The following is a 13,100-nucleotide window of genomic DNA, read 5'->3' as shown; positions in this document are numbered from 1 at the left end:
CAATAGCAATAAAACCACATTTAGCAACACTAGCTGTATTAAAAAAAATACAGCAATGTAGATGGTGACATTTTAGTCATACTGCCATTCGCTTTCACTTTCATTCAAAATCACAACTTACCCTAGTTTATAACAATCACAGTACAAATTATTCCTGCCAAACCACTGTAATTCACAGCTTTAAAATCAAACCAAATCCTTTTTTTTCTGTGTAGCATGTCCATAAACATATATACACAAATGCAAATGCATAAGCTCTGTATCTGATCACTTCTAGGACTGAATAAATAAGAACTAGAAATAATTTTAAATATTGGTAATAATTAATCAATTTCTATATAGCATATAACAAATCCTAAAAATACAGATTAATTTCTTTTCAAGAAATACTATTCCCAGTCTTCAAATATGGTCTTTTATTAAGTTTTTCTCCTAGGAAATATATTTCTGAGAACATTAAAGCATATCATAGAATCTTCTGGGTTGGAAGGTACCTTAAAGATAATTTAGTTCCAACCCCCCCTGCCATGGGCAGGGACACCTTCCACAATCCCAGGTTGCTCCAAGCCCTGTCCAACCTGGTCCTGAACACTTCCTGGGATGGGGCAGCCACAGCTTCTCTGGGCACCCTGTGCCAGGGCCTTGACAGCCTCACAGTAAACAATTTCTTCCTAATATCCAAATTAAACTGCCCTCCATCAGTTTAAAACATTCCCCCTCTTCCTGTCACTCCATGCCCTTGTGAAAGACTTTGCAAAGAATAATGAGACAGGTAAAACTACAGCTCAATACTACAACATCATTATTTCCACAACAAATAATAAGCCTCGATAAACACACTATTAATACAAAGATCTGCTGTTATTCTAGGTTTTGGGAGAACAAATTTGATTTCTGGTGATTGTGGTATATACATTTATGCCTTAAACTGTAGCAGAGAACTCATGGCATTTTACATGCAAGTGCAGGTATTTAGAACACACAATTGTATCCATCTAAGAGTATAAAAATAGTGAGGATCACAGAAAGAAGCCCTGTAACAGCAAGAATAAAGCCCAAGAGCACAGAATTCTAGCCGTCCAAAACTGCAGCTCACCAAGATCCAGCTGTGTGCAAAGAACACCTACAAATGTCAAACTTGCAACACGTACAAATGTCAAACTCGCAGCTCAGGTGCAAATCCAGCCGAGGGGAGGCAGAGGCAGGAGCACAGCACAGGCACAGCCCCACAGCTCAACCCCAGCCGGGCCATCAGCAATGTCCCACAGCACAGACAGGGCCCTAAACCTCTCCTGGCTCATGCCAGTGACCATTGCAACCTTAATGCTGTCAGTGATTCTCCCAGAATCTGCTGAGTGCGAGGCTGCCCTTTGAACAATTCCAGCTTCTCACAGAAATGTTCCAGAGGTTGATATCAACGCAGCTCAGATCTCAGCCAGCTCACGCAAGGGTTAAAACAGAAAGTGCTATCCACTGGTTTGCTCTGATGTTCCTGGAGATATTGTCACTGGATGTATCCTCAGAAGAATTCTATTCAACACCTCTGTCTTTAAGTACAAAGCTGTAGGCTGTAGCAGCTTTAGGAAACATAAGTATCCTTTTTTCTGCTGCACAGTATCTGTGTGTGAAATTCTCTAAAGGGGTTTAAGTATTTACCCTGAACACTATCAGACAGTTTCTAAAATTTTCCTTATCCTGTTGCAGAAACACTTCAAAGAGAATCATAAACACAGTCTTTTGTGCTTTCAGCACACATGTTGTTTTGGAAGCTTAAGTCTGAATTCCCTCAGAATTGTAAATAATTTTTTTCCTCAAAGATGTGCAATACAACTTTACTTTTTTTTTCTTTTTACAGTTTCATTGTGATTCTGCTACAGACAATGCTCAATCTTTTCTCCCATTTCTGACAGCTAAAAATATTGGGGTCATAGAAATTATTGCTAAAAACAAAAAAAAAAAAAAAAGAAAAAGAAAAAAAAAGAAAAATAAAAAGAAAAAAAGTCTCCAGGATCAGGTTTTGTTGTTGCTGTTTAAGATAAAAAGATACATTTCCAGAAACATCTGACTTCCAGTGTACACAAAATATAATCTGCCAAAAATACATTCATTTAAAGGCTCTGGCCTAAACAGATAAGGAGAGCCCCAAAAGACAATAAATATGGGTAAAATTTGGGTTTTGGAGCTGCCATGTTGTTCCTGCATTTCACAGCTCATTAGGCAAATCCCATCACCCGTGGCCACATGGCCCTCCAATAAAGTGTGACACTGCAATATCTGAGCACCACGGGAAAACCAGAAGAGAAATTAAAATAATTCCTCAGAGTTCCTGGAATTTTGGCTGACAAGGTCAAACCAATTCAAGTGTCAGTTAAGTTGCTATGCAATTTCTGAAAGAAGCTAAACAACCAACCAGCCTGTTTGTGATCCCATTATCTATTTTTTTTTTAAATAATTGGTTAGTTGTTTAAAGTGCCAAAGTCTACAAAAGCTGGGAGAATTCCTTGTAAAAGCGTATTTTTTCTTAGAGCTTTTCATGGTTATCTGGGAACTGAAATACTCTTGATTTAAATACATATTTAAACCCTTGCTTTAATTTGGGAGGAAAAAAAATGGCTCTGGGCTGAGATTTTGTAGCTCAAGTTTCAGTGTAGACTCAATTCTAACTGTCAGGCTGTAAGCCCCTGACAATAGTGGCTTATAGCTGAAACTATGACATACTTCATATATAGCAATAGGAGCAAATAATGAAACAGACCTCAAAAAGGAAAGAAAAATCATTTTACAAAAAAATAGCCTTGCTCTCTGATTTCAATTCAGTTGTGAAAACTGATAAAAAGTCTGTTATTGAGAATAACAGTAATAATGAGACTAAAGATAGTTTTTAAAAAGTTTACAAATCAAGATGAAAGCTGTGCAGAAAGATACCAGCCTGCATGAAACGCCGCTTTGATCATTCTGCTTACACCAAGTGTGCACACTTCTGCTTTTACACTACTACAAACTAAAAGGTGTGCGGCATTTCATTATCCTCAGCTCTGCTATCAATGCCAAAAAATGAAACAAATGGTGGAACAACTACTTGTGCTTCAGTTATCCCATTAAGAAATTACTTCCCCAAGATCTATGTTTCATTCCTTTAAGTAGTGCCTGCACTGGAGGCAGTGAGGCCGTTGTGCTGTTAAATGCAGCTCCAAGTCACTCACACTTTTCTCTACATTTCAGTTCCACGCTCTCTTGTCTTGCCAAATTCCTGCATAAATAGGTGGGATTAAATGGAGCCTAGCCTACCAAACATAATTATATATGTTGTGATTTTATACTGCAATGAAATTGATACATTTTAATAATGCCAGTCTTGGCTCTTTCCCACTAAAGTCAATAAAGGTTATTAAGGCCAACTGCCATTTAAATACATTGCTACATTGCTAAATGGACTGTCAAAGCAGGAAATACAATTCACACCATATAGCAATGTAAGGCCCTTTTTTATTTTTTAAGGAGCACTAGATATGTTTAAAAAAGCCTTCAAAAATTCAACATGCAAGTAAAGCCATATATGTTTACTTTTCATTCCACAAACAAAAATATTGATTTACATTTACAAACAAAATTTGATTTACATTTTACTTTTCTCATGTGAACGAATCTAAAACAAAATAACCGAAAAAAGACTGTTGGACTTGTGCAGTTCTTACAGATTTGGTGTGGTGGTTACAGATTTTCATAGCTAAAATAAATGTCAGATTGCAAGGTTTGCATGATATCAGACCCTGAGAGACAAATTGTCTCTCCACTGAATCTCAGAACAGCTACAGCAAGACTTGCTCACATCACATGAGATTTCAGCTTTTCAGACTTCTCTTTACCCAGAAAGCAAAGCCTGTACGGTCTTTTTTCAAATGGTAACTCTCCCTTTGAATTCTGCAAGCATTTATCCTGATGTTGCAGGCGATAACGTGTTAATCTTGGATGACTTTAAAAAAAAACCCCTCCAACATATGAATAGCCTTCATATTTTCAAGGGAGGGGGAGAAAAAAAGGAGGATTGGTTAAACTGCTTCGGATTTAATGGCTCATAAATTCATGAGGTAATATTGTGGGAAATGTGATGTTTTATCAGAATGTCATTCAAATGAAAGGTTTAACATTTACATCACAAGAGTGAGCTCTAAGTAAAACTATCCTCAGGGAAAGAAATGCCAGGAATAAACATTATGATAAAATTGTCTGCTTGCTATAATGTACAAAAAATATTTAATAAAGCCCACAGGTTTGGGCTAAACTTCTTGCAATATCATACTCTGCCGTGACAGAAGAGTAATTATAATTAGCAGAATCAGAGATAAAGAAGAAAAGAAAGTTTCAAAAATTATTAAACAAGGGGAAAACCTAAAAAAACCACAAAGAAGGTCCCTGAGACTGACTTTTGTATCACTCTAGACACATATATAAAAAGCTATGTCAACAGTTGTTCAGCTTACACACAAAGGAAAAATACATGTTTAAATATTTTCTTTTAAGAAAGAACTCCTTGTAAGCAGTAAAATCCTTCCAAAGCAAGAGCAAAAACTCTAAGACATTTTACTTTTAGCATTTTAAAGTATTATCTCTCTTTTTTTCCAAAAATCATCCAGCTAAAGTTACAAATTTGGAGGGAAAAAAACCAACCAACCCATCGCCTGCAGACTACCGGGTACCATCAAAAACACCCTTTTGATTTAACTTAGCTGTGGAAGCTAAGCATGCCCCAAAACTGCACTTTTCTGTTAAATTGCTGTTGGATTTGTTAACCCGCGGCCGATTTCCAGTGCCATGGGATGGCCGGGATGGGGCCGGGGAGCGGCCGGGACGGGGCCGGGGAGCGGCCGGGACGGGACCGGGGAGCCGGGACGGGGCCGGAGAGCGGCCGGGATGGGGCCGGGGAGCGGCCGGGATGGGGCCGGGGAGCGGCCGGGACGGGGCCGGAGAGCGGCCGGGACGGGGCCGGGGAGCGGCCGGGATGGGGCCGGGGAGCGGCCGGGACGGGGCCGGGGAGCGGCCGGGATGGGGCCGGGCAGCGGCCGGGAGCGCTCCCGATACCGCAGTTCCCGGCTGGCAGCGCCGAACCGCGGCTCAACATTGCCCCCTGGCGGCCGCCGCGCAAACCGCGCGTTCCGGCCCCAGCGACGCCCCCGTGCCGGGAGCGCGCCCCGAGTTTACCGAGAGACCCCGCAAAACAGACATTCCCAATTAACATTCCCCTCTGTCTCCTCCAATAGCTGAAATTAATTGTGATTAATATGTTATAAGTCATAAAACATTAAAGCGATTCTTAAAATATAAATTAGAAGCAGCTTCTGTCTTGGCCCAAGCTTGGGTTTGCTGATAAATATCATCCCGAGGCTTGTTGAAAGGAGATACACTGACGCCACCATGTTTCTAATTAGAGACACATGGCAATGTCACACCAATTGCAGAAAACCTAACCCTTGAGAGTTCCAGAGTTTGCTGTTCTTCCATGTTTTCAACACACAATGGATATAAAATATCAAACATTCTTGTCTCTACCTCATCTAAGCCTGTGTTACAAGAGAGTAAGTTGTCATTTGAAAGAAAAACAAACCAAAAGATTTTTTTTTAAATTATAAGGATCATTCAAGAATGTGAGCACATAAGAACACCAAAAAAAGGTGGTGAGGGGGGGAACCCAAACACATAAGCAAGTTATATTTTCTCTCCTTTAGGAAAATTCTATGTTCAGTGAATTCTTGTGGCAACTGATTCCACAACTGAAATGTCCACTTTTCTGGGCGTGTTTTCCGAGTCTGAACTGCATAGGAGCAGCTGAGCCACAGCTTTGCCTGCCAGACCCGAGGGTCTTGCTGCACCCCAAACACAGCCCTGATCCAAATGTACTCAGCATCCTCAGCTGCAGCACAAACTCTTCCAAGCCAGTACAGGCAAACTGAGGCTAGTTTATGCTGTGGCCAGCAGAAATGACTGAGAAGCAGCTTCTGATGCAGATGGATGGAGAGGAGGACAGTGGGTTTGCCAGCACAGCCCCTTGTGAGTGCAAACCCAGCCACAGGCACACTGGCAACTGCTCTGGAACTCTGTCAGCACAGGCTCTCACCTGAGGCTCCACATGGACAGCAGCAGGAGAACAGTGTTTGGCACTGAATCCCTTTTCAAGGAATGCACAATGCACTTTGAAGTACCCAGATATCATCATTACATTTATTCTTGAAATAACCCCCTCTTGCAGGTTCTGGCTTTGGTCTCAGAGAGCAGGTAGACCACAGACAGTTGTACTTGCAGATGACCAATTCTGATCTCAGCTTTCCTCAGACACATGCACCACTGTTGTCACTAGCAGAGGTGTCTGTCAGGGTCTTGTACAAAAAAGCTGACAATGCACAGCATTGCAATATATGGCTGTCATCTTGTGAGGCTCTAAAAGGCTCATATGAGGCTTTTATGAGGCTTTCAAACTTTAAAAACAAGCAAAGTCAAGAACTAACTGAAATCCTGGGGTTTTGGATCTGATTTTGCTCACATTTTTTCTGACTACTGGGGGATAAAAGTAAGAGGAGACAGTGAAAGGCTGACATTGATTCTGCTTCTCATATGTTCTGAATAAAGTCTAAAACCCATTACTACAGTACAATTAAAAACATAATTGTGAGTGCTCTCAGAATTAGGCCCTAGAGGCCTTAGACTTTAAAACTAGTGCTTACCATAATCTCCAGTTTTCTCCAAAATTCTTCCAATTTAGCCATAGGCTTAAGCCACCAATCAGTGCACTTCAAGTACCTCTTGCCTTGGAACCAAAACTGCCTAAGCCACTCAAATTCAACCTGCAAGATAAAAACATATGGCACCATAAACATCCAGAGTCCTTACCTGGGGCAGGAATGGGGCAGTGCAAGAATCCAGCTCTACCTGAACAGTCCCATAGGAAAGGAGTCAGTTACCAAAGCAGGCCATTTCCAAACACACCCTTACTGTTCATCTCTAAATACACCCAGCTGTTCATTTCTAATCCACATCCATTTGTGACCTGAGCTACTCTCTTCAAACCCAGAGAGGTGCAAAACTCAAGTCTCTTTTTCCCCCCTGTTTTTTACATGGTGTACATGTATAACAAACGTTAAAAATTCCAGCCAAATATGCACCAACTCTGGCTTATTGTGATTAACACTGTGGCTTTCAAATCATTCCAGTCACAGGAGATGGACAAACACTTGCAGTAATAACATGGCTAGAATGGAGCCCAGTTGCTCTGGAATGAGAGGGTGGCACACAAGGAATCACAGCCTCCCATCCTGCCCCAGACAGCCCAGTTAGCAAAGATGCTGCTTTCCTTAGGAGTAATCCATGGTCCTGGTCTTTAGAATTCCATATTTATCTTTGTTGTGGTAGTTATGTTTCACACTGAGTTCAAAGCTGCTTTAATCATTATTTGTACCACAAAGAAGATTTGTTTATCCCTGCTCAGCTCTGAAGATGCAAACAAAGACAACCAACCAAGGTGAGAGAATAAAGAAACTGCCCAAAGCTGTCACCTAACACTCCCTTTCCTGCAAGAGAAAACTGAACAGCTACAGAAATCTGAAAGTGGTCCAGTGAACATTAACTAAAGGTTTGGTCCATGCATTAAAGATTACAATAAAAAATACTTACATTTTCATTGTATAAAAAGAATATTATACTAAAATATAACATGATTAAATATTTACATTTTCAGTGTATAAAAAGAATATTATAGTAAAATATAACATGATTAGTTGGCAGAGACAGATTTTAAAATGTCTTTTAAAAATCCTGACTGCTAGTCCATGACTTTTTAGCACAGAAGTTTGATGATATCCTTCCAAAAAAAAAATCTGAAGGAAACTTTGCTTCCTCTATAATATTAATGAGATATGAGAGATGAAGGATCCAGTTATGGTTTGGTAGAAAAATAAACAAACAATACCAGTATATGCAGTTTTGGGAAAGCTGACCAAATCATTATTCAGTTAGAATTTTAAGAACTGGGTTTTTTCTCTCTTCACTTCTTTTTGAGTTTTTTGGCCTCTATAATGTGCTGTCTGGCAAACAGGTTCCATGAAATTAATCATGAGGCCATTAATCAATGAAAAAAAATATTTTTATTAAAATCAATCTTAAAATATGACTCATCATAGATCTATTTCAGTCAATCTGATTTTTACCTAGTCATATTGATTTGTTGCAATAATCTATGTAATTTCACTCTAATTGCAGTCTGGCATGTTGGCCAAAATTTAAATGTATCTTGATTCCATAGGAAATATATACAATTTGACACAAAAGAGTAGTTTTTTAAGTCTAAGACATAAAGTAGAGCAACAAGCTGTTCATTTTCTGCAGGCTTAGCTGGTCTCATCAGAGGTCAGTGTGTACCTAATTGCAACAAGAGGCTGTTTAATGATGTGGACTGCCATCTCACACAGCTACCAAACTCTGCTCTGCATCCATCTCACTGCATCCCTGTGCAGCTCTAACCTGGCTTAATAAATTGGGGTTGAGGAGAAAATGTTTCACCCTCCAAGCTGGCCACTAAACTGCTTGACAAGTGTCTGCTCTGAACTATGACCTCTGAACAGATATCTGTTGATTCTGAGACAGAAAATTATCTTGATGAGGCAAGGGTGACATGATTTCTCTTCTGTAATAACTTTTCTCTGCAGCAGGAACTCACTTCTCTTGAAGTCTCCTTCCATGCACAGGAGAAGCTGTACCACTAGAAAAACCTCAACACTCAATACTGGAGAGACACAAAAATTTGGAATGGAAGTTAGAGAACATTCATCTTCTGTAACAAAACCCTCAGGTGAACAGCTCTTGGATTTTAAAATTGGAGACTCCCATACATGAGAACTAACTTCAGTTATCATTAGAAAGTATTTTACATGACTGAAGATGACACAGCTTAAACATATTTACATATAAAAATGTACAGGCTGAGTGTCTGAGGAATTATTTTCATCTTCTAATTGATTTTCACTCACGACTTACATCTGTGCAAGTCAGCTCAGAATCAGGCCTCATGTGTCCATTCTCAACATATTTTCAAGTTGTCCTTTAAGCAATGATTAAAGGCCAATTTTAGGTTATTGTCAAGACTGGGTAGTAAAAGGCCAACAGTAGCATTTGACATTTTGTGAGGCCACGCTCCTCGGTCAATTATTTAAGAGTACTGGTTACTCAATGCCACACATGTGGGTGCTCTATATTCTCTCTCTGCCATACTAGTAGCCACCAACCATGCTCACTGTAACGTGCTAAAACAAACCTTCCTTTGGCTGCCTGCCCCTCTCCCTTCTCACCCATGACCTCAGTGTCCAGCACTACATCCCTTCAACTCAGCAAGCCCAGGTCTCTGCCTTCCCAAGCATTCTGCAAGCTCAGTTTATCTCCTGCTGCCATAAAAACAGATCTGCTGTGGGCAAAAGTGACTGTACCTCACAAGCAACAGGACAACCAGTTCAGTCTCTAGTTTTAGTCATGGTAATCAGGATCTGATTATCACAGCTGAGCACACACCCTGATGGGAACAAATCCCTACCTTTCAAATTTAAGCACTCAGTTTGAAACCTGCCATATTTTCAACACAATCCCATGACACAAAGAAGACTTCTCTGGTGTTTTACTACACTGAGGACATCTGAATGTTGGTTTGGTGATGGCAAATACAGAAGCCTTGAAAGTACTTCCCATCAACATGAACTATTAGCAGATTTTGCATTAGTCAGAGCAAGAAAAAATTTCTTTGAAATGTGAAGAAAAGGCTGGTGAAGATCTTTTCTGCAGGTTTATTCTTATATGTATGAGCATGTACATTGTCTGTCCAGGAGTATTTAATTCCTTGAACAAGAATTTAGTTACCAGTGGTTTTCCCCAGGTGCCCTGTAGCTCTGTTTGGGCTGTGCTCAGCAGCTGTTTATGTTTAGGAAAGCCAAGCAGGAGGAGCAAGAGGTTGCCATTCAGAGAATTGTGCAAGACCATTTCTTTTGGGATGAATGATTCCTGACCAAACAACAGCCTGGCTGTGACTGTGTGTGAGCTGTCAGGCTATTGTCCTCCACAGCTGCCAGGTAACTGCATCACCCTCCCACCCCTGCCACTGCAGAGTTTGTGCAGACTGCAAGGCCATGAGCTGCACAGACAAACTGCACGTGAGCACCCTTAATTAAGGTTATCTTTACCTACAACTACAAAGTACACACTGGGAGTGAAGTGACTCACACATCTAACACACAGCACATACCTTGCAATTACTCAGATATTCCTTTGAAGGCTGTTTTAGTGAGGGAGACCATGACAACAAAGCTAGGTTTAAATTAAACTTCCACCTGGCTGCCCACTAGAGATGCTAAAATCCTCCTCAGGTTAGCATCTCACTTTTTCAACAGGAATACCTCTGTCAAGACATCCAAGACAGGGCCCTGAAAAATGAACTCTGGGAAATCCAACATCAAGTAAGGACACCCCCCAGATACTCTTTCAGAGGTTTCTCTGCCCACCAAAAAACTGGAAAAAAATGAAGTCTCCACCTATGCTTCAGATCCTCAGTTCAAACACACTTTATCAGCACAGCAAGTCAATTTTCCTGCCCAGGATTACAAAAGTGAAGGCACAGAATCATTCCTCATTCTTTCAGACCTGCTCTTAGGCTTTTTCCCTGGAGCAGACACAGATAATTCATCCAGGCCTCATTTGGCAGAGCACTTAATTTCAGCACAGTCTGTGAATCTGCTAAACTAGTAGATTTTAGCTTGGTACTGTGATGGTTCTGTTCTGGTTAATGTTCTCTGATGATTGCTTTGGAGGTAGCAGCAAGGGGGTAAAAAGAATGAACCTGCAGCATTTCAGGAAGATAAAGAACCAAGAAGAATGGCTGCACCTTGTTATAAGAGTTAAAACTGAAGAACTTCAGTTATGACAATATTTAAAAATAAAATATCATCACCTCTAGATACTATCTCATTTCAAGCTCATGATCTCTGGTTCAGAGGAAGAAAAAAAAATACAAGGAGCTTTGTGAATAGCACAGAAAGCTGTATATCAGAAATACACAGGCAAAACTGGGAAACTGTGTGAACTGGCCGTTCTTTAATCCTATGGAGATTTGGATTTTAGTGCTATTTTGATTTTGCATTAAAAATTGCTAAAAAACTAAGAGAGTTAAATGAAAGGCTCATTTTCATCAGTTTGATTCTTTTAAGAAACAACACAGTCCCTTGTTCTTCCATCTGCCTCATAAAGTTTCAACCTAAAACCTGTATTAGTACCTGAAAAGACAAAGATTTATCATGCAACAAGGTAGGAAGCTTTTATATACAAGAAAAGTTGCATTAGCTTCACAAGTCTTTATATTTTCAGCTCATTGATGTTTGAAAAAAGATATTTACCACAGAGATAAGCCCCTAGAAATTTTGTCTACTTGTGCAGTAATAAATGAAATTTACATAGCACTCTAATAGCAAGTGAAGATGTGACCTTGGGATAAAAAAATAAGGAAAAAAAAGAAAATAGTAAAATAGGTGGATGGGTAGTCTCTTTTCAAATTAAATATAGATCCAGTGTGTCTACTAAATGCACAATAAGTACAAGTTAAACAAGGATTGCTGTTACAGTATATCCCATATGTGTAACAGGAAACATCCCTGTATGTCACATTGCAAAATTATTCAGGTGACTGCAAACACCAGGGGCTACTCTCTCACCTGATGTAAACAGCACATGGCTTTGATGTTAAAGGACCCGTGCAAATTTATCCCAGCTGTGCCTGTGGCCCTTGCTGTGCAAACCACATATGCGTGTAGTTTTATGGACTGAGCCTGATTAATGTTTTGTAAACCCCTGCATGCATCAGACTTCTTTCAATTGCCCCAGGAGCTGTTTTGGTAAAAGCCAAGGGCGTGAATCTTTTGCCAACACTATGCTCCATTTTACCAGCTGTAAACACAATGCAGATAAAAATGTGTTCTACAAAGTTTTAGTAGCACTACAAAATAATGTATTCCTCAGCAGACAGAAATTTAAACATTTTACATGAATTCTAATTTGAGTGCAAATGACCTTTGTACAGCTTCTAATTTATCTTAGTAGAAATACAGCACAGTTCCAAGCAAGAAAGCACTTCCAGCTTCAGTGGAATCCTGTCCAAGTGCATGAATACTTGCATCCTTTGTAGCACTAAATGACCTGCTTAAATATGTTCCTCACATTTCCACTGTATTTTCTTCAGAACATACTTTAGAGCCCACACTCACAATTGTGCCACCCATGGCATTATGCAAAAACCTGGTTCAACAAAAACCAGGGAGGAATAACTGAAAAAATCTACCTGCTCCTTTCCCTCTAACCCCTTCTCTCTCTTCCTTTCTGTTAGAGAAGTGCCAGAGTAGTCTGTTTGACCACCACACTGTCAGTTCTGGTGCAGTATTTTGTGAAACTTCTCTCACTTTACCAGCAGAGGGATCTTAAGAAGGAAAAATGAAAACTTCCAGGATAATCCCTATTACTGTACCCAAGTAAAAAAGTCATAAAAGCCACATTGCAAACTCATAAAAAGCAATGCCTTGTAAGCAGCTGAACACACTTAATTGCCATTAACAGTCATGGATGAGGAGACTGCACTGCTCAGACCTGGCTGAAGTATTTTCAGTGTAGATCATCTCACCTCATTATGTATTTCTTCTACTTGCTTCACCACTGCAGCTTCCAGTGATTTCAAAGACAAAGCCATTGAATCAGAATCAGTCTGTAAATTCTGGAGTGCCAGTTCACACTGTCCAAGTATGTATTCCAATGTTCCTCTTGAAGACTATAAAGATACAATAAAAAACTTATATACAGTCACTTCAGAAAATTTGTATTTCTCAACTAGATTTCATCAGCAATCCATGGGGTGTGGTGCAGCACATTCACAATTCACATCTGATAAGCCTGCCTGGGAGTTAAGGCCAATACCAATACAGAACCAATTGTACCTCAATCAAAAATAAACAGCAGCAGTTAATGAAAAGAGTTTGAGTCACAAGCATAACATGAAGCACAATTCTGATAAGACACCAGGGTGCTGCATACAT

General features: G+C 40.0%; 1 protein-coding gene across 1 annotated transcript in view; it reads right to left on the bottom strand.

The window, feature by feature from the left end:
- FTO (FTO alpha-ketoglutarate dependent dioxygenase) overlaps positions 1–13,100 on the bottom strand; it is a 228,811-nt gene that overhangs the window by 156,072 nt on the left and 59,639 nt on the right. Inside the window, exons 6-7 of the mRNA XM_071440403.1 lie at positions 12,692–12,835; positions 6,717–6,836 (exon numbers count right to left, since the gene is read on the bottom strand). Coding sequence (XP_071296504.1) covers positions 6,717–6,836; positions 12,692–12,835 — 264 coding nt within the window. The remainder of the gene's footprint in view (positions 1–6,716; positions 6,837–12,691; positions 12,836–13,100) is intronic.

The sequence above is a fragment of the Agelaius tricolor genome, unplaced genomic scaffold (genome assembly GCF_023055355.1).
Source record: "Agelaius tricolor isolate 1412-34295 unplaced genomic scaffold, bAgeTri1.0.p SCAF_15, whole genome shotgun sequence".
Classification (NCBI taxonomy): Eukaryota; Metazoa; Chordata; class Aves; order Passeriformes; family Icteridae; genus Agelaius; species Agelaius tricolor.
Note: the sequence above shows the minus strand (reverse complement) of the source record. Positions and strands in the feature narration are given on the sequence as shown.